Genomic DNA, 22,607 nt, shown 5'->3' with positions numbered 1-22,607 from the left:
GATACTATACCACTAAGGGAGGCGTATGCTGCGTGCGTGGGTGTTAGCGGTACTGGCGGGTGCCCTGACACTATAAAAAATAAACGAACTAACCAGCGTCACCCGTAACGGTTATACGGTGATCAGTGGTGAAAGGGTTAACTAGGGAGCAATCAAGGGGTTAAAACATTTATTAGTTGGTATATGGGGGTCCCTGTCGCTATAAAACGCTGACGGCGAACCTAAATATTTGACCTCCCTAACTAGCGTCACCAGTGACACTAATGCAGCGATCAGAAAAATGATCGCTTAGCGACACTGGCGACGGGGGGTGATCAAGGGGTTAAAACTTTATTAGGGGGGGTTAGGAGGGTACCCTAGACCTAAAGGGGGCTAATACTAACTGCCCTACCACACTAACTGTCACAAACTGACACCATGCAGTAATCAGAAAAAAAAAAACAAAAACAAAAAACTGCTTGGTGTCAGTGTGACGGGGGGGGGGGAGGGGTGATTGGGGGGTGATCGGGGGGGTAGGGGGGTAAAGGGGGGTGTTTTGTGTGCCTGGCGTGTTCTACTGTGTGTGTTTTACACTCACATTGCAGTCTTCTCTCCTCGGCGCCGCAACAGAAAATACCGAGCCGAGGAGAGATGACATCATTTCCTTTGCTGCTGTTTAGCATACAGCAGCAGAGGAATGATTCTATTGGCCGGCGGCGATCGCGAGGGGGGGGCCACGAATGGATGGTCTCCCCCTCACCTCTGATCGCTGCTGGACAAAAGCCGACTGCCTCGAGCACCAGGAGGGGGTCCATGCCACTTTGCCGACGTACATCGGCGTGAGGCGGTCGGCAAGTGGTTAAGTAAAATCATAAAAATACATGCCACAGCATCACAAAGCAGGAAAGCTATGATTAAGCACTGACTACAGTGTGAAACGCATCAGATTTCCTGCTTTGTGATGCTGTGGCATGTATTTTTATGATTATACTTAAAGATCGAAGATTACTTTTGAGCGCGGCTGTCCAGGATTTCTCCTTTACCTCTCAATTACCAGCATTGCCTGCACCTGTTACTTCCAGCATGGAAAACATTTTTGTTCCTCACAGACCTCTTTCAGGGCGGTGATATTTTTCTCTCTCAGTCTAAGGCCTCACAGCTGAAGATCATGAGGCAAGTCTCCTTGGCATCTGGTTACCCTGCGCCAATGCACAACTGCTGGTACCCAGCGCAATCACCAGAACATTGCACAGTCACAGCCATTAGTTTAGAGTCTTTACTCACAAGTCCCCAAAACAGCTTCCTCGGGAAACAGTCCCGTGAATGAGACAGACCTTCTCCAGACCAGATACCTTGTAGTAAGGTCCTACAATCAGTTTCTAGCACAGTCCATTCAGCCCACAGCCCTGATCCCACTGAAGCCTCTAGGACAGCTACACAGTCCATGGGCTGCCTAAGGGCAACAGCCCCTCGGGCTCTGAAACCTTCCTGGGGAGAACAAACCCTGCTCTCCAGTGCTTTAGACTATTTATCACTTTTCCAGCTCTGTTCTAGACACTCTTCTCCAGGGATTGGAGCATGATTAATATTCAGGCTGGTTATTTGAATCTCCCACCCTAAGCTCTGTTAGCTTCTTCCTGAGGCAGGCAGAAGCAATCAAACTCCCAGCCTGTGAAACCCTCCTGTATTAGTGCCCCCACTCTGGTTGATGAACCAATAGAGACCTATGAACAGCAGCATTGTCAGTCAGGGGAAGGGGAGTGTTAGATGTACTAGCAGATTTAGATACATTAAACAAATTGAAGCCAAACTCCAGCTAACACTTTGTAAGAAGTTACAGCAATGGTTTTGTTCCTTTTGAGATTTTACATAAATGAATAAAAGCTGAACATTTTAAGCACCCCTGTCAGTGGTAAATGGTTTGTCTCTTCCCCTCTAACTGCTAAATCTGCAGGACAACTTATTCTGCTGAAAAACTGTCAGGATCACCAGATGAAAATTAAGGAAAGAAAGCCTAAATAAAGAAAAACCGAATGCAGCCACCAAATCTAAGAACTGGTAAGCTGCAACACAATAAATGTTTGCTTCTGGGTTTAATTACGCTTTAACTTCTGTAACATTTCCAGAATACACCCCTTTCTACCCAACAACACCACTAAATTACTAATCCACTCTCTTGTTATCCCTTGCCCTTACTACTGCAATTCCCTCCTCATTGGCTTATCTCTCCACACGCTACCCCCCCTTTACAGTGTCATGAATGTTGCTGCCATGCTCATCCACCTTACCAACCGCTCACTGCCTGCTGCTCCTCTCTGCAAATCCTTCCACTGGCTTCTGATCACCCTATGAATCAAATTCAAAATATTAGCAATGACTTACAAAGCCATCCACAACTCTGCCCCCAGCTAAATCACAACCGCATCTCAAAATATTAACCAAACATCCTCTTTGCTCCTCTTAAGACCTCCTGCCCTCTAGCTACCTGGTCACCTTCTTCTATGATCCCTACGGGACTTCTCCAGAGGCTCTCCCATCCTCTGGAACTCCCTACCCCAATCTGTGTGGTTATCTCCTACTCTGCCTACAGAGCCTACACTGTCAGTCACTAGCATACCTCCCAACTTTTGAACTTGACAATGAGAGACATTTCAGGGACACGGTGACCTGCGGTGTGCTACAAAAAGTGGGTGTGGTCAAACATAATAGTGGGAGGGGCTTAATGGCAGTGATCAAACAAAAGAGTCTCCGGAATACATATAAACCTCAACACAATAATTTAGAAAAAACTTCCTATACATGTGGTTTTGTACATACTGAAAATAGAAATAGAGCTTAACATAGAGGATTATGAAGGACCTGAGGAACCTGGGATGGAGCCAAAAAATAAGTACTGCAGTACATGTAGCACATAGTAGCAAATGATGGTCATGGTCAAGCTGCGCCTAACACTGGGAGTGGCTTAAAGAGAGATGATTAAACAGAAGCTGAGCCTAGTTGCTGTATACAGTACAGCATTGCTTGAACAAATGAACATCAGAAAGGAATCTATCTCAAATGTCAGAAATATGGAAGATAAAACCGTGTACATATGCTACAGCCACAATGCTTTGCTTTGTGACTGCGGCAAGAGTTATATCCCCTGATGTGTAGGCGGGCACTACTGCCCACCGACCACGACCCATTCTACTTTTTCAAATTTGGACCACACCAGACGACATAGTACTGCAGTACCATGTGGTTTGGTGACCACAAACATTGTTGCATGCGGTGAATGTGCCTTTCCTGCATTGTGTTCCAGTGTGAAACAACCCTTAGAGCGAGAGAGAGGGAAGGAGGGAGGTATCACTAGAATACATGAAAGGCAGGACGAAAGGGTCACTATGGTACAAGGAAGTACAGAAGTATCACTATGGTACATGGAAAACATGAAGGAAGGATCACTATGGTACATGGAAGGCAGGAAGGATCACTATGGTACATGGAAGGCGGGAAGGTGGAGAGAGGAGAGTTCACTCACCCGAGGCTGGCTGCTCTCCAGAATCTCGGCAGTGACAGCAGGATCACTGCTTTAACACACAACCCCTTCACAGACACAGGATTAGCCACATGCCTGCATGCCTGGGGTTGGTCAAGTACAGTGGGACATGGGGAGAAGGTGGAGCAGACCTAACCCACCTCCTCTCCCATTTTGCAGCTTGTAGAGGGGCAGGCAATCTGGCGAGCGAGCAGGCAGGGGAGGTGGGGGGCTGTGCTGACTGGGTAGTGGACAGTGTTACACGCACTTCACTGGGGGATTAGTGGAGTTAAGTGCCGAAACATTCCAGAACTGGGCTCTGCTGCAGAACTCAGCCCAGATTTGCAGAACACCAGGATTTACTTGGGAGGTATGGTCACCAGCTCTCTGCTCTGCCCCTCCAGAGCTTACTGGAGTGTTGGGCTGTGGAGTGGGTGGGAGCAGCTGGCTCAGGCTCTCAAAGGCTCACTGTGTTGCTGAGATGGCTGTTAGTCCAGGCTTCTGGGCAGATACTGACCTTATGGTCGGGGTCTTTTCAGAGCCTGGACCGGGTCTGTGACATCAGCCGACAGAGGGCTTCAGCCTGCTGTTGGCTGAAAACAGGTCACAGGAGTGCAGAAATAACTGCACTGCTGTGATCCACAGATGTATAGCCAGAAAAAGCTTTGGCCATACTTCTCCTGTAAATCCGTGTCCACTCTGTTTCTGCAGAGCAGACATGGACAGAGCCTGTTCTCCTCTATGGACAGCCAGAAGTAAATGGACTCCGCTGTCCATTTACACCTGACTGCCCTCCAATCCAATCAGCCTAGACGGAGGCAGGTCCCCTTCCATTATTTTTTAGCGGACCAGATCAGTCTAGAGGTAGGTGGGTTTAAACGGACACCAGTCTGTTTACATCCACCGATCAATAGAGATGAATGGACCATCCAATCAGGTCCGCCTGAAATACTGAACTGTGGACCTGATCAGACCATTCCTGTGAAAGGGGCCTTAAAGTTTCAGACTGTAGAAAGAATACAGTGGTTACTTCTCTCCACCCTGAACTTGATTGGACAGCGAAGGAGCAGCAGGTGACTGGTGAGGTCATATCTGTCCTTGCTCTGATCTCCTCATATCAGAATGTTTTTTGTCACTGCATTTGCGTGCAGAACACCTGATTGGTTCCCAGTCCTGCCCCTACATCTCCCAGCCCTAATAATGCTGTATGAGAAAATGCAAGTGCTGGAATCAAGTCGTATTCCGGTACTTACACTAAATGCATTTATTTGTATCTTTTATATCTAATTGCAGCATAGTATTAACATGTTTTTAGCAATTCTGGGTAACACAGCAGAAATATATTTCCTCAGGGGCCATGGCTGTATTAAAGTACTATACCTCTACACATTGGCCTCTGCCATACAATGAGAAGATAAACATTTTCAGGTTGCATAAAATTAAATACATGAATTAAACAACTACTTTGTGCAGAGTTCTCAGTACAGAAAACAGAAGAGGCCACTGTACAGAGATATACCATGCATAAGGGCTTATATACCAGACCTTTCTTTTAACCACAGATACCAGCAATCCCTGTCTTCCAGCAACATTTTCAGCATATAAAGTGTCGTCCTTGATGAGTTTCTTGACTTGACCCTCTCACTGTGGAGCTTTGTCCATTGATGCACTGCCCATAGTCTAAAATAAAGTAAAAATAGACATATGAAGCTGGATGCCTCAATACAAAACATGAAATTGATCCATTACCATACCAAAAAAAGTTTCAAATGAACTTGCATTCATTTAAACCAATCAGAACTGTGTTCTTGGCAGGACAGCAGACACTTTGGGGTGCTTAGCTTTTTTTTTTTGCCAGACAAAAATGCTCCTTTGTGCCCGAGAACTCCAGAAAGCTAGCATGCCAACCTGTTCACTGTCTTTTAGGTTTTAAGGTATAATAAGATGCATGTTAAAATGTAGCATGTTTATGGTAACAAACTCCTATTAACATTTTAAGCTGCATAGGAAAATGTGTGTATTTAAAACTCCATAGTAATGTGAATAGGGCCTAAATGGAAATCACAACTGATGCTGGGATGTGAGAGCTGTGGTACTTCCTACCATCTCACAATTCAATTCAGATAGGTTGGTTGTATGAGGGGGTATGACAGAGCTCTCTATTTTGAATTACACAAACCTTCTTTTGGACCAATAACACATTTAAGCCTGATTCACACCAATGCGTCAGCTTGTAGTCCTGCCCCAACACGTTTGTGCCAATGCACATCTTCAGGGGATGCTAGTCTCCTGAAGACGTGTCGGCACAAAACGCGTTGGGCAGGGCTACGAGCTGACGTCACGCCGTCATTTTGCAGTGTCCATGTGGTGAGCAATCTTCTTCCCATGCAGTGTTGCTGTGATTCAGACTCTTCTTAGTGGTGCAGAGTGAAAACTGTGATGAGAAGACCATAGATGGATGAATGGAGCTGTGATATCCACAGAGGGATGCTTAGTTGTGTAACATGAGCAGTTAGCTGCTCTGACAGCTTTGTGAGCTGGTGAGTGTGATTATTATTTTCAATCACAAGTGGTGGCGTTTTCTTCTCTCTCTGGATGGTGGAAGCACATTTGGATGGTGGAAACTTCTAAAGGACTTGGATTACTTACTTGTCTTTAGTGGACTAGTTTACTACTATTATCTTTTTAATAACTATTTGATAACCCTTTTTAGTAAGTATTGATACACGCAGGTGCTGTAATTTAGATTTTTATCGTGTTTCTGGGGTTTGTATACTTATCTTTTGCTAGCTGCCTTATATTATCATTCCTAGTGCTGACTATTTCACGTACAGATACATAAGGTTTACAACCACTTTACCTGCAGAGATAGTGGTTGGGGGTGTACACATGTCAAGGCTGCAATGCTTTGCATTCATAATAGGAACTATACTCCCTGTCGCTTTCAGAAGGTGAACGTGATCCATTCAAGTGAAAGGGGCCACTCTGCAAGCGCCCAGCAACTGCGTGCAATGTACACAGTTGTGGTGCGTTAGAGTAGAGATCAAAGGGTTAAAGCAGACAGTGAGATTTGCAAAAGGAGCACTCGCACTACTTTTTGTGTAGTTCTGTGCGTTTGCAAGCCGCTGTCAAAACCAGAATGCGAGACACCACATGTTCGCATGCGTGTGTTCCAGTGTGAACTGGCCCTTACATCAGATGCATTTGAACACATTTCTTAAATGCAGCAAGAATGCATATACAAGAACAATGAATGTATTTCAATGAGCCTAGTTTACACCACTGTGGTGCTTTCCTTTGTGTTTTAGCCTAGGCCCACACAGATGTGGCGTGTGCGTTTCCAGCACTGCATTGAAATCACACTGTTTGCAATCTGCTGCGGGTGTCAATACAAAGTTAATGACCCCGCAAACGCATTGCAAATGCAGAACGGTTTCTCTGCATCAGATCCCATGGTGGCTCCAAAAAAGGTGCCTGCAGTGAATGGGCTCAAATCGCACCACACTGAATTGAATGTGAATTGCACAGGAATGTGGTCCCATTCCTGTGCTATTCACATGAGGGTTACCGTGTGAACCGGGGCTAAAATAAAAGTATAGCATGCTGCATTTTTTTAAATGGATTGGAACGTGCGTAAACGCACATGCACACACTGCATAAGGGCCCTTTCGCATTGAATGTGATTGGATGCAGTTGAATGCATTTTGAACTGCACTCCAACTGCATAGACAGCCCAAAATCAAGATAATCCTATGGGCATAGTTCACATCATTGCAGTGCATTTAAAAAAAAAAGTACAGCATGCTGCAATTTTCTGCACCGCAAATGCAGGGAACACACTACAAATGTGCTTCAAATCCACTGCACTGATCCCCCTTTAAGCCAAGCCCAAAAAAGTATAAAAAAAATGCACTGCAAATGCAGGGAACGCACTACAAACTAGGGATCGACCGATTATCGGTGCGGCTGATATTCACTTTTTTAGAAGTATCAGTATTGGTCAAAAATATTGGTTTACTGGGATGATGCATGCAGCTGCACACATCACCCCAGTACTGTTCTGTAGAGCGGAATGTCAGCTTTATTGTAATGACAACCAATGCGGCTCAGCAGCCGCTTGGCTGTTATTACAAGCAATGGGAGGGGACGTCCGGGGTCTCCCGTCCCACCTGGAGGCCCGAGCAAGCAGCTGGCAAGTCCGCTGGCTGGCCGAAGACCTGAGCAAAGCCGATGCTATGTTCAGGTCTTGGATCTAGTAATCCAGAAGCGGTCATGACATTACTTCCCGGATTACTGGCATCTTAAAGGCGGCAGTTTAAAAAAAATAAAGTATTCAAAAACGCCCATCTTGACGTTTTGAATACTTTGCAGTGCAAAGGAGGGGTTAGACCCCCGATCTCTCCATAAAGAGTACCTGTCACTGCCTATTACTGTCACAAGGCATGTTTGATTCCTTGTGACAGCAATAACAGTGATAAAAAAAATGTAAAATGACAGTGTAAATGTTTTTTTTTTTTTTTTTTAATGTACAAAATATCGTCTATTGGCAGGAGAGGTGGCCGAAATATCGGTATCATATTGAAAAAATGATATTGGTCGATCCCTACTACAAACACGCTTCTAATCCACTGCACTGTGCCCCTTTAAGCCAAGCCCAAAAAAGTATAGAAAAATGCACTGCAAATGCAGCGTAAAACGCATGCAAAACGCACTTAAGCCCATGTCAAGAGTGCTTCAAATGAATGGAAATATGCAGTCAAAAATGCGCAGTTATGTGCAGTTTGTGGCGTGAATAGGCCCTAAAAGCACACATAAATGTAAAAATAAATATAAACGTACTGACAATGCAGGTAGGTGCACATAGGACTGCAGAGTGAACGCTGGAGTTGTCATGTAAGTGAACCCCTTAGATTGAGGACTAGAACCTCCCAAATAGAATGTAATAAAAGCCAGCGTGTTCCTCAGTAAGGATTGTCACATAGAACACTGAGAAGTCTTGGAAAGAATAGAGCAGTGCACATGCTGCTAATATTGACAGCAGAAGTGATCTTCCTGGAAGGCACGTGTCTTCCTACAATCCAATGCTGTACAGTGATTGGACGCTCCTTTGTATCCTGTGTTCTGTCATTGAAAAGGGAGGGAGCGCTGCTAGACAAGGGACTTCCCCCACATCCTCACTACAATCAAACAGTCTGATTTCCCCGAAATGATGCTTCGCTCTGACATCCCTTGCCGACCAATAGGGGCGCTGTGCACGATGCAGGGCGGGCTCCGTCCCTTTTATACATGGGGGCCCGCCAGCCTTAGACAGTTCAGTTCACAACTCTTCTCCCTCTAAGGACTAAGCATTGCACTCAGCTCTCCAATTCAACACCACGTTCAGTCATCAGCTCTCCAATTCTACACCACATTCAGCCATCAGCTCTGCAATTCAACATTACTTTCAGTCATCAGCTCTGCATCGGCGGTCACCAGCAACAACAGCAGCAGGTACTGGAGGGATGACAAAGTTTACCTGAACTCTCTTCTAGGCTGGAGCCATGCATGGGGACAAGGATGAGCTGGGCTGTGCATTAGGATGGACTATGTACAGAAGGAAGCTGGGCTCTACAAGTGGGGTCAGTGTGATACTGGGGGGTGCAGAGGATCAGGACAGGCTCATTGTGGGGTGCACAGGATCAGGACAGGCTCATTGTGGGGTGCACAGGATCAGGACAGGCTCATTGTGGGGTGCACAGGATCAGGACAGGCTCATTGTGGGGTGCAGAGGATCAGGACAGGCTCATTGTGGGGTGCAGAGGATCAGGACAGGCTCATTGTGGGGTGCACAGGATCAGGACAGGCTCATTGTGGGGTGCAGAGGATCAGGACAGGCTCATTGTGGGGTGCAGAGGATCAGGACAGGCTCATTGTGGGGTGCACAGGATCAGGACAGGCTCATTGTGGGGTGCACAGGATCAGGACAGGCTCATTGTGGGGTGCAGAGGATCAGGACAGGCTCATTGTGGGGTGCACAGGATCAGGACAGGCTCATTGTGGGGTGCACAGGATCAGGACAGGCTCATTGTGGGGTGCAGAGGATCAGGACAGGCTCATTGTGGGGTGCAGAGGATCAGGACAGGCTCATTGTGGGGTGCAGAGGATCAGGACAGGCTCATTGTGGGGTGCAGAGGATCAGGACAGGCTCATTGTGGGGTGCAGAGGATCAGGACAGGCTCATTGTGGGGTGCAGAGGATCAGGACAGGCTCATTGTGGGGTGCAGAGGATCAGGACAGGCTCATTGTGGGGTGCACAGGATCAGGACAGGCTCATTGTGGGGTGCACAGGATCAGGACAGGCTCATTGTGGGGTGCACAGGATCAGGACAGGCTCATTGTGGGGTGCACAGGATCAGGACAGGCTCATTGTGGGGTGCAGAGGATCAGGACAGGCTCATTGTGGGGTGCACAGGATCAGGACAGGCTCATTGTGGGGTGCACAGGATCAGGACAGGCTCATTCTGCCTTCTGTGTTATAATACACCCAGCACGTACAAGGAAGTTCACAGAGGAAAAAAACAAGACAAGTGGAGGGAGGGCAGGCAGGGCTCAAGGCTGCTTTATCTCTACATACACATGGGACTGTATAGAGGAGGTTCTATCAGTGGGGGCCCAGCTCTCTGCACAAGGACTGTATAGAGAGTGATGCTATCAGTGGGGGCTCTGCACATGGAACTGTTAGTAGGGACCAGAAAGAAGTGGGAGTGTCATCAGTGAGATTTCTCCATCTAGCTCCCTGTACATGCACATAGGACTATGGCATGGTGGAGACTACAGATAGGGGGGTGTTTATCAATGGTGGCTCTGTATATAGTGCTCTGCACATGGGGCTAATAGTAGGGAATACAGAGAGGTGGGTGTGTCTATCAATGGGGGCTCTGTATATAACTCTGCACATGCATAGTGGACTAATAGTGGTGACTACAGTAAAGGTGGGTGTGTTATTAGTGCAGTCTCTGCATATTTAGGACTAATAGTGGGGACTACAGTAAAAGTGGGTGTTTATATATCAGTGTTGGCTCTGCACATAGCTCTCTGCACAGACATATGGAACTTTTAGTGTGGACTACAGAGAGGTGGCTGTGTTATTAATAAGGTCTCTGCACAAAGGACTAATAGTGGGGCTATAGAGAGAAAGGGGGGGGGGGGTGTTTATCAATGGGGGCTCTGCATATAGCTCTCTGCACATGGGACTAATATCAGGGACTACAGAATGGTGGGTGTGTATATTAATGAGGTCTCTGCACATGGGACTAATAGTGGGGACTACAGAGAAGTGGGTGTGTGTAACAGTGGGGTCTCTGCACATAGGACTCTAGTAATAGATATTAGTAATGTTTTGGTATGTGTTGGTAGTGGGGGTCTGCACATGGGACTATAGAGAGGTGGGTGTGCTCATCCATAGGGTCTGTACAACCACATAACAACTGGTGTTCTAGCTCAGAGGCTTGTGTGACATGAAGTCTTGTTGTTGGCTATAGAGATGATGACATATGGCTCCCTGGAGACACAGTTAGCTCTAATTATGTAGCTGCTCTCCAGCAGTTGCTGTTATGGAAAGTGCTGTGTGAATGTGTATGGCAGGGCAGGTTCTATTGTAAGAAGCAGGCTATTGGAAGCAGACTTTCTATACACTAGGTTCAGTACTTGTCCACGTGGTGGCGCTGCTCTAGCAGACTTTTTGCCTTCAGATAGAAGTGCTGGTGTCATTCAAAGTTCATTCAACTGTGTAGGGATTACAAAAGAAATGTTTTAACCATTTAGGAAAGTCCCTAAATCATACAGACTATAAATAAAGGACAGGAATGTAAACATTACATGTAGGTTGTTCAACTCATCGCTATTAAAGGATTAGAGGCTGTTTAGTTAAGAAAGTGTATGTTAGTAAATAAGGGGAGCTGTGGAATAAAAGTTACAAGATGCATGTACAGGAACATGTTCATTGTTTTCAATACAATTTTTAGGGTTACTTTGGGGCTTGCACAGGTGACCGTGCTAGCTGCTCCTGGCTGTGCATGTCATTCAGCTAATTACAGCAATCTAAAAAAGAAACTTGTACTGAAAGGATTATGAAGGCTGCCATTGAGCACCTATCCTGAAAATGCTACTTGCCTGGCTATCTCTGGTTTTGCATTGCCTAGATATGTCAGTGTGTTTGGCTAGAACACTTATACACACAGGCATATTGTCCCATATCTGGCTGCATGTTGGTGCTCGGGAGCTACAGGTGTTGCAGACGGCTGCCTGTACAAATGAATTACAAGATACAACCGTACACAGGTATACACAGCTCTGAGCATGACCATACAAATGCATGCAAACAATCGCCCTAGCTGTATTTTTATTATATTAACCATATGCTTGTGTGTATGAGCCCTTACTTGCAAATAGTGCTCATGAGCACTTAGAGGGCACACTGAATGTTGCTCCGTTAGTCTGGAGAACATGTGGGCAGTTTTAAAAGAACAAAGCTTAGTAGTGCTGTTTTGGTGACTTTTTTTATTTTTATTTGGGCAAATGCTTTTATATGTACCAATTGCAGTGCTGCAGATATGAACTAGATCACTTACTGGACTTTGCTTCCTCGAGATAAGTTAGACCGGGCAAATGACAGGTGGCTCTCTGAGTTCTCTGCTCTTGGCGGCAAATGTTGACCACGCCTGCTCTGTAAAGTAAATCAATAAAAGGGGTAGTGTTAGCAGGAAGTGTGTTCAGTGAGATCATATTGCAATCCTTTTACATACAGTTGGCGTTCTAATAATAGAAGGATGCTTCGGCCTTCTACATTGCAACACGTGCTTTTAGTTCACAAAACAAAGGATAGCAAGTTTATAGATGGGGAATTATATATGATATCTATGATATGAGATATATATATATGAGAAAGAGATAGATTTATACACAAATCTTATGAAATTATGCTAATTAACTTCCCCTTTTATTGACCTACATTGGTACTCCTGTGGACTTAATAATTACTTTTGTGCAAGAGGCAATCATAGTTCAACTTTCAGCAGCTTAGCATGACATAATGGGTTTTCTGATGAAATTTTCAGTATCTATTTACATCCACCTTCTGTGTCGTTTGCTGCATCTAAAGTATTGTTATATTTTGTTGAAATCTTTAAGCTTGTACATGGTGTAATCAGAACGTTTTAAAAATATCTAGTTACAGACCATTTGCTAAGCATGCTAATAGTTACTCTGCAAAGTAAGATCATTACATATCAGTCATTAATTAATAATAATATTGTTGATATTCCACAGCAGAATGCCTACCACACGTTTAAGGATGAGACCTTGGCTTGAGAAACAGATTGAATCTAGAACAATTCCAGGTCTTTCATGGCTTAACAAGGTACTAAATCTTTTATTGTGTGGTAAATTGCAAGTCTTTCATGTAAACATGCATATTAATTGTGGTCTATTAATCCCTGCAGGAGGAGATGATCTTCCAGATCCCATGGAAGCATGCTGCACGGCATGGTTGGGACATGGACAAAGATGCTTCTCTTTTCCGCAGCTGGGCTATTCACACAGGTAAGGTTCAACGTTCATGTTTGGTTTTTGGAACTAACATTTACCTTAGTTCATGGTCTGGCTGGGGCGAGAAGATTTGTGTGGTAGAGTAAAAATGACAAGTAATTGATTAATGCTTTGAACGATTGTCTAGTCTAGTCAATGATTCATAAGTGATAATAAAACTAAAAGTCCCTATATTCCCTGTCAACTACTAGCTAGGAGAATATGTCAAACATCCATACCTTTAATTTTTATTTCCCCATGCCAAAACACACAGGTGTCAATACAGCCCATAGTAGTTATATATTAGTACTTTAGGCTAAACTCCAGGCAAATGGCTAAATACATAGTTGAAATATATATCAAACAACTGATTTAAACGATATTACATCTGTTTAATGATGCAGGAACATCTGTCAAACGGCATAGCCATGTTATTGGTCCTGTTCTATTTTCTACTACAGTTCAGCTTGGCTACCAACCTGTTCTTAGCTTGTGATTGGACAGTAAAGGAGAAGCAGCACACTGAAAGTGATCACTTTGCGCTCTTTTCCTGTGTGCATATTCAAGCCATTGACTAACTCACAATAGGCAAAGCTCAAGAGCTTGTATTAACGTGTTTGTAAAGCTTAAGTATTTTTGTTTAGTTTCCAATAGAGTATGAGAGGGTGAAAACCCCATCCTTTTTTTTTTTTTTTTTTTTTTTTTGCTGTCTTGTCCCATTGGGGTAATTTCACTTTACTTCTTGTCCCATAGATGCAACAGAAAGTTGTAAATAAATAAATGGTTCCCTTGTAGATAGTTGTCACTGGAATGGGTGTCCCCGGTGGAAGATTTCCCCTCACCTCTGGTTCTGGTTATCAGGACAAACAGGGTGAATCTACCCAGTGAGGACACAGACAGAAATAAAAACTTGACAGAAATACTGTATCCAAGATAAGAACAATAAAGTTTTGGATATACATATACTGCATGTCAGTGCTGCCTCTTAATGCTTCATTGTAAATACTGCTGTGCACAGGATTTCAGAAAGCTAATATCAGGACACCGTATGGTATTTGAATGCATACAGTGTGAGATTTGAATGTACCTATGTACAGAAACTATGTTTTTATATCTGCTTGAAGATCAGCGTTAAATTACATGTTGGGTGGGCCTGTATGGCTGTCATCTGTGCAGATGTTGGCTCTAGGTTTGTGATAACACAGACTTTTTTAGTGCCTTATCTGCATTAGCAGCTATGTCCTGTATTGGGTGTCTTATGTAAGAAGCCATAACTATGCAGGAGTAACCATAAATAACCCTCAGCACAAAATCTTTGCCTGTTGTGAAAAGGAAAAGCTTAGTTTGCACAAGGCTTTCCTGACACTAGCCATAGACCTCAGGTGCCTTTCTTGTAAAAGATATTGCCATAAAATTGCACACTTGATCCACCGGAGTGAGTCATCCCAGCTGACTTGTACTCCAAAATGAGTCAGGCAGCAGGTTCTGGAGGAGTCAGGAATACTCATGGATGTACGATTGTTTACTGATCTGACTGTAAGGGGGCAGATTGGGCGATTGTTATCCTATGTAGCTGGTTAGCTGTTTTTGCAACTGATGCCATAGATTCTTAAACTCATTTAAATGACTTGTGGTCTTTGGGTAGTGTTGGAATGAATATTTCACCAATAGCGATTGACTTCCCATGTGAGAACAACTTGTCACAAATTCTGCTTTCGCAAATCTTTCGTGATGTTAATAATGCTTATGTTTTATTTATACAGGAAGGTATAAACAGGGTGAGAAGGAACCTGACCCAAAGACCTGGAAAGCTAACTTCCGCTGCGCTATGAATTCTCTTCCTGATATTAAAGAAGTGAAGGACAGAAGCATCTACAAAGGATCTAGTGCTGTTCGAGTCTACAAAATGCTGCCAGCTTCAATTAAGACAGAGAAAAAAGGTACTACATTTTCCATAATTGACATTTTAGCATTGTCAGAACTGTGATAAAGAATTGCTGATTGGCTACTGAGAGTAAAGGTGGCCATAAATACCTTGGGTAAACAAAAAAATTCCTCCATCTATGCTATACAGAGTGGATGAAGGATTCTTAGTCTTTAAATCAAGGGATGTCAGGCGGGAAAGTGGCAACAACGCCGTCAACTAAGCAAATTTTAGTCGGGTTCTTCAGGAACTGGCTGAAATTTGTTCAGCCATTATAAGATATAAGGTTTATGTTTATACATGTATTTACAATTTATTAGTTTGTTATTCTTGGCATACTGTCCAGATGTCAGTAAATACACTAATGAAAAATATCAAAAGGCATACGTTTATTTAATCTAGGATCCAGAAAAAAAAATGATTCCAAAAACATAAAGAAGCAATAGATTTTAAACTCTACTACTGGTAGATACGTAAAAAAAATCTATATGCTAATCAGTGCCTTGTTTTTCTTTTATAGAACGCAAGTCTAAGTCCCAGAACGATTCTAAGAGCAGACCCCGAAAGAAGGTACAGCCTTAGTACTTTGTGCAGTTATGTGTTCCATCTGTCAGCCCCTGCTCAATATCTGTGCTTTGTGGTTAACATGTCTGCTATTGTGCTTTCCTGTTGTAGGTTGACAGCACATCAGCAGATGAGGTGGAAGAAGCAGTGAAACACTGTCAGCTACCGGAGGATCACAGTGATTACACAGTCGCAGATTACTCAATACAGGAAGCTACTGGCAGTTCAGATATAGGTGAGATATAAATCCACCAATTCCATGGCTACTGTGATACCCAGCTGTCCCCGATATAGAAAGGAAGGGAGGTTGATGCATGATCCGTTGTTAAAACAAATTGCTATATAAGTAAACTAGTATATCAGTCTTAGACCCATAAACACTATTAGATTTTCTTCAGGTTTTTGCCTTCAGATTTACCAAAACCATATAATATGAGGTCAAACCTTAATGCCCCATACACACGATCGGATTTTCCGACAACAAATGTTGGATGTGAGCTTGTTGGCGGAAAGTCCGACCGAGTGTATGCTCCATTGAAAACTTGTTGCCAACAAATGTTTGTTGTCGGAATTTCCGATCATGTGTACACAAGTCCGTCGGACAAAAGTCCACCCATGCTCGGAATCAAGTACGAGCTGGAGATATAACTAGCGTTCGTAATGGAGATATTACGTACGTCTTGTACGTCACTATGTTTGTAGTTGTTGGCCAACATTTATGTGACGTAGTGTATGCAAGACAAGTTGGAGCCAACATCCTTCGAACAAAAATCCACGGTTTTGTTATCGGAAAGTCCGATCGTGTGTACGGGGCATTAGAGTTTCAATTTGTATGCAATCAGGCAGGCCCTTACACTACATAGTTTTGGTAAATCTGAAGACAAAAATCTGCAGAAAATCTAATAGTGTGTATGGGGCCTAAGTGACTAGTCTAGTTTGTGAAAATAAAATAAACTTCGTCATTACCTTTCTTACTGGTATACTATCACATGGCAGGAAGTCAAATAGAGGTGCCGCCTGTGAGAGCCAATCAAATTCTTGCTTTTATTATTACATTTGACTATTTTGGGCTTCACCTCCACTTTTATAGACTAAGACCTACTTAGAGTATTACCTCTCTGTCCCTGGTCATTGCTGGAATGATCAGATGATGCTTGATGTCTGATGTAAAAAGATTATCATGAACCTTATTAGTGTCTGCATAATGTATAATGTAAATGTTTGTTTCAGGTGTGAATCAGTCTGAAGTCACCAGCAGCATGTCACCATGGGATGATCAAATGGAAATGCAATTACCTGACAGCACAAATGACAATTACCACTTCCAGGTGTCACCCATGCCATCAAGCTCAGAAGGTAATGGCCATAGTTTTTATGAATAAAATTGCTAATAAAGCACAAAATAAAAGATGTGATAAAGAACGCTACTAAATGTACAACGTAGTCACTTTAGAAAACTGCCTATTCAAGTATTTATTGTTCAGTCTCCTGAACTTTGTAACTTTATATGGTCGATACATTGCAAAAATTAACAGCTCCATACTTTGCTTTCATAGGTAAAGTTACATTTAATTAAAAGGCTGCTTTTGAGTAGTTTAATAATGCTAATCCTTCAGTTATTTATTGCACTGCCAAAGCATAGCTTATCCAATGCAAAGGGCTAAATAAAAAGTCCACTTCCCTTGGCAACCCAAAAAAATACATCCTACTATGGTCTTTTTTAAAGTGTATATGGATTAGTTGCTGTAGGTACATTATAGGTCCTACATTGCCAACACAGCCACCAATCAGCTTGAGAGCTGCATTTGTAAATCATGAAGAACAAATGTTTAAATCTAATAGCTTAACCTTGAATGCTGATTGTTTTAAGCCAAGTAAAATTATGTGGACAGGGATTTAATTTTATTATAGGGTTGTAATTATTTATTTTTTTACTCCTAGGTGACGATGAAGACATATTATCTGACCAGGAGCTTTTAGCTGTAAGTAAGCATCACATATCCTGTTATTCTCGAATAATCTTGAGTTTATAATGTATTCTGTGCATTAAACTAATTTCATTATTTATTACAGTTTCTGGACACAGACTGGCAACAAGTAAATGAGGGTGGCAGAGGATACTTCACCAATGAACCAGGAACAGGAAGCACTTTCGTAAACAATACAGGCTCTATGTTCGATGGCTTAAATATAGGTATTTACTTTTTTATTTCCTTACCTTTTTATGTAGTGATTTATTTTAGAGGATTTATTTAATTATTTTTTGTTCTTGTTAAATGTGTAAACTAGTACGTTTGTTTGGTTCACCAATCAAGCAGTCTGCCCACTAAGAAAAAGAATAATGTGATCCCAAGTCACGCTAAGATTAAAAAAAAAGTGAGGCTGGGTTCACACTATTGTGAATTGAATGCGGGATCTCTATGGAGCCAGTTCACATATCTCTACTGCGGCTCCGGTGCGAATTTGCACAGGAGCCCTGTGCATCTTTTGGTCCATTTCAGGTCTGAAATTCAGCCAAAAATGCGGGCTGAAACGATGAACGGGGACCCCTGCTGTGAGCCGCATACGAAGATAGTGTGTACCCAGCCTTAGCAAATATAAATGGTATGAACTAATGAAATGAATATAGTCTAGGCCAGTGTTTTTCAACCAGGGTGCAGCCAGCAGTCCTCAGGGGTGCCGCTGCAACTGTTCGATGTTAGCGATCCTCTTTTTAACTTCTTGTATAGAATGGAGGCAGAGAGCTCTGCCTGCACCTCCTCCCAGCTCTCTCTTCCTCTCTGTACTATTGCTGGCAAAACAGAAATCTGTGCTATCTGCCCGACATGTTCTTAGCAACTGATGACATCATCGGTTAGTAGGACGTGGTCAGGCGGAATTTGTGCTAGGAGGGGGGTTGTGCTTGGGTGAGATTTGAATAGGGTTGTGCTAGGAGGGGGATTTTGGGGTGGGGGGGGTTTGGGGGGGGGCTGTGCTAGGTGGAAGGGATTTGTGCTAGTCATAACACGTGCAAAAACACACATTTTCCCATACAACACAAAATGTGCTGCCTTTTGCAGATGCTTGTGGGTGACATTAATTCTTAATGATACCCCCATGCATCTAGCATATATGCCGTTTCAGATGTATAGGGCAGTTCATTAAAAAATGTGACGTGCGGGAGCATGCAAAGAAGCGCGCATGCTCGAATGCACATTCTGGTGTGAATGAGCCCTCAGACAGGTGTGCCCCTAGATGGTGCACTGTTCTAAAGAGTGCCTTGTCTAAAAAAAGGTTGAAAAACACTGGTCTAGTTTTCTCTGCTTGGCCCTATTTTGGGATTTGAATCTCTCTGCAAATGTTTTGGGTCAAGTTGAATTTTATTTTACTAACCGCTTTTAGAAGCTAATGACATTTTTGTCTTGCTATTGTTTTAGGAGAGATACAAGTCCGAGTCACTACAGACATGAAACCACTTGACTTCTCATGGCAAGAATTAACAGCCATCACCTGTTTATGAACTTTACATGGTTCCATTAAAAAAACTATGATGTGATCCTCATATTTGTGTATTTGAGTCAGAAGTGAGCCACTGATGGACTGAGGCGTTTTGATGTGTTCAGTTCAAATCACAAAATATAGGTAAAAGACTCAGGAATGTCCAGTCTTTAGCTGGTTGCATGTAAGCACTGGTTATTCAGAGCCTGGAAATGCATCGGAAGCAGAAAGGACTAGTCAATGTTTGGGCACTGCCGTTTGCTGATACTTGGCACAAGGAACACAGCTAAGCTTGGATCCCTGGAGTTGTGAAAACACTTAACTGAAGATCGATCACTACATTTTGAATGGCAGTCTGTCTTTGTAAAAGAACTTGTATCTCGAACTGTGAAGTGAAGTTTGTGTGTTGCCTAATTATCACAGCATCAGGAGCCAGTTACTGCAGTGTTAGCTATAATGGCATACAAGGAGAATTGTGTGTGTCAGTCATGTGCTTGGCCTCATCATGTCTAGGTTCAACTAAAACTTAGTATTTAGACTTTTTTTACAATTTTGGAATGCATTAGTTATATTTTATTAACTTTTTCTTGCTTGGTATTTCCAAATAATGTTATTTCTTGGGTGAGATTTTGCACTTTTCTTTAGTAGATTGTTTGTTTATAAAATATCCAAGAAACGATCAAATGCTCTACTTATTTTGCTTAATGGAATGTATTCTAATGCAGCCTCCTATATGTTAAATGGAGACAGAGGAAGTTTGTAGCAGTTTTAGACTTTATTATCCCTCTAGAAAGGGATATATTCCAAGGGGGCATTACTCTACAAATGGTGTATTTGATGGGGTTTGACACACATTGTGCTGAATTTGAGCTAATTTGCAGTTATGTATAGTGTCCAAATAGTGCTCTGAGTTTACTGGTATGTTCATAATTTGCCATTTCAGTCAAATATGTGATTGTATGGATTACTAAAGCATTGCTTGGGCAGTCCCACTATGTGAACCTCTGTGAATACTGCAAACATTCCCTGAGAGTTTTCTTAAGCGTTAGACATAATGTGTGTAATCACATATTTTTTTCAGTGCGGTAGTTTAGAACTACAGCATGCCTGAATTACTGTGACATCAATAAACATTTTTAAGGGTCAGTTGACACAAAACTGATATTTTATAGTTTTGTAGATGTTAGTTCAAACAACTAACAATTTCCTATACTACTTGGAGACTTGTGGTAAGATCTCTGTTCTTTGCTTGTGCTACTGCTGGAACAATTATACAGCTCAATAGAAGGTGGAAACTATGGCAGATCTGTTGGCACCAAGATACAGCAGGCCTTTGGCTTGTTCACCCAGTGGCTTCATGTATAACTGAATATTTCTCTTGGTTGGGCTGACCTTTACTGGAACTACTTTTTGACAGACAACGTAGTGCTAGGAGATCCAATTGCCTTGCATTACAAGTTAGTGGAGGTTTTAGTTTACAGTCATCTATCATGTGGCCAGTTTATTTAAATAAAAAAAGAAAAGAAAGGTTGCTGTTTTGTAACTAAATATACAGTATGATTAAATAGGAGGAATCTGGAAATTCTTCTGCCTCCATTTCAGAGTGCCTTGTAGCTCAGCTGGGGGAAATGTACAATAGTACATAGTACAAAATGTGAAATAGTGGATAGTCATTTTCTGTAGACGGAATTCACAAACAAAACTAGTTAAAAGGTTATCCTAGAATGCTGCTAAAGTGCTCATCCCAGCCATTTGGGGACAATCTGTTGCTCCTCCCTTGGAAAATTGGATAAAGGCAGTAGAAAATACCTGTCTTATGGAAGAACTCACCCTTATAGCCAGAGATAAGCTCGATCGTCACACCGCAACCTGGGCCCGATGGATAGAATTTAAAAGTTCCACTGACTACAAGAACATCATGTATGTGTCTCCTGGATCCGCACAACAAACTCTCCCTCTCATAACCAAGTGATTCATGGGCATGTAGAGGTAGATTTAGCCTAATGTAATGTAATGTTATACTATGCAGCCTGCCTTATGTTGTTCTATGTAGCACATCGCCTACCAGCATTTCTCCACCCTTCCTTTCTCCTTTAGCCCCCCACCCCCCCTAAAATTGTCTACCAAATGTTCAGTTACCTTACTATATAAAATGCATCTACATATTTCACACCCTTCCAGACCCAGGTCGTTGTACAAAACTGTATGCCGTATTTCATACGTTTTATCGTTCCTGTGTGTTTTCGGACATTGTAATTGTTATACTTGCATGCATACAGGCATAGCCCACTTTTAAGTACACAATGGGGTTTATTTACTAAAGATGAAAAGTGCAAAATCAGGCTCACTTCTGCCTAGAAACCAATGAGCTTCTAACCCCAGCTTGTTCAATTAAGCTTTGGTAATAAAACCAGGAAGCTCATTGGTTTCTATGCAGAAGTGAGCCTGATTCTGCACTTTCCAGCTTTAGTAAATAAACCCCATTGTGTACTTAAAAGTGGGGTATGCCTGTATAGTGTTGCTACACGTTCTTGTATGCTTTTTCTTTGTTTGATTATTAAACAAAAAAAAAAGGTTATCCTAAACAAGAAGTATGCCAGATATGATAATTACAAACCAAATCACAGAGGGGAGGAGTGTACGTCTACACCTAGTTCTTTCCTGTTTGATGTGTACTATTAGGGATGGAGGTGTTAGAGGGGTCACACCAGACCTTAATCTTCCTTTTTTCCAAGTGGATATTGATCAACCATAAGATAAAAACGTAGTAAATTTTCAAAATGCTAGTTGTCTGACTGTTGTTCTGATCCAACAGCTCTAATCTATCTAGCTTCTGATCTGCCTAGTTGTTCTGTGCTAGTAAGTGAAAGGTTATAGGAGCAATTGCATCAGAATAACAGTCTTAACATCTAGCATTTTCAGTAACGGATACCACCCTGTTTCTCTTCTTGTGCAGAAAATACTTGTTTGGTATATGCTATAGATAATATATTTTTTCTTCAATTTTCAGATGTTATTTTGTTACTGGACATACTCCTATGTAAAATAGATTGATGTACAACTCCATAATTTAAAAAATATATATTTTGTTATGCTGTCATCTGAGCACATGGCCAAGTTCCATCTCCATCCAATATTCTCATTTGCCTTTCTGTATATGGCTAGCTGTTCATCACATGCACTGCACATGTCTACCTTTGTAAATACTATGTATTATTAATAGTTCTTCTACGGTCAGAATTAAAGTTTTAATACTGTTTATACTGTTACGCATATGGCATTTTTTTTTTTTAAGAAACTGGCGATATGTATAAATTGAGGAAATCTTATCTGTGTTCTACAGATTATAGAAGACTGAGTGCTTTGGATTCCCACAAGTATGTAGTTAATAGAAAACAGGAAAATAAAACTGGGTGGAGGCTTTTCACTAACTGACACTGTCACACATAGGAGGGCTCCGAGGTTTGTTCATATACACATTTCCCTTTTTACTGATCTGAGGCTGATACCCATCACATGTAAACTTCTGATTGCCATTTGATTTACAGCTGCTTTGAAATTATTGTTAAAGTGTATGTATTT

The 22,607-nt window shown here is 42.4% G+C and overlaps 1 protein-coding gene and 1 long non-coding RNA gene across 5 annotated transcripts in view; one reads left to right on the top strand and one right to left on the bottom strand.

The window, feature by feature from the left end:
• Positions 1-22,607, bottom strand: part of LOC141132377 (uncharacterized) — a 512,907-nt gene that overhangs the window by 95,928 nt on the left and 394,372 nt on the right. For both annotated transcript variants that reach the window (XR_012242896.1, XR_012242897.1), the window contains exons 4-5: positions 12,106-12,200; positions 5,042-5,176 (exon numbers count right to left, since the gene is read on the bottom strand). This is a non-coding gene — a long non-coding RNA (uncharacterized lncRNA). The remainder of the gene's footprint in view (positions 1-5,041; positions 5,177-12,105; positions 12,201-22,607) is intronic.
• Positions 8,758-22,294, top strand: IRF1 (interferon regulatory factor 1). 3 transcript variants are annotated; one of them, XR_012242895.1, is made up of 11 exons: positions 8,759-8,986; positions 12,803-12,893; positions 12,976-13,075; positions 14,824-15,000; positions 15,505-15,554; positions 15,660-15,783; positions 16,779-16,904; positions 17,490-17,530; positions 17,622-17,742; positions 18,965-21,616; positions 21,655-22,294. XR_012242895.1 is itself a non-coding variant. In XM_073620686.1 (10 exons), exons 2-10 carry the CDS (start codon positions 12,807-12,809, stop codon positions 19,045-19,047), a joined length of 909 nt encoding a protein of 302 aa, XP_073476787.1. In that variant the 5' UTR covers positions 8,758-8,986; position 12,806; the 3' UTR covers positions 19,048-22,294. The 3 variants fall into 3 exon arrangements, 2 of the variants coding, with proteins under 2 accessions (XP_073476787.1, XP_073476786.1); XM_073620686.1 differs by having other exon boundaries at positions 8,758-8,986; positions 12,806-12,893; positions 18,965-22,294; XM_073620685.1 differs by having other exon boundaries at positions 18,965-22,294.

This window comes from Aquarana catesbeiana, linkage group LG03, assembly GCF_042186555.1.
Source record: "Aquarana catesbeiana isolate 2022-GZ linkage group LG03, ASM4218655v1, whole genome shotgun sequence".
Lineage (NCBI taxonomy): Eukaryota > Metazoa > Chordata > Amphibia > Anura > Ranidae > Aquarana > Aquarana catesbeiana.
Note: the sequence above shows the minus strand (reverse complement) of the source record. Positions and strands in the feature narration are given on the sequence as shown.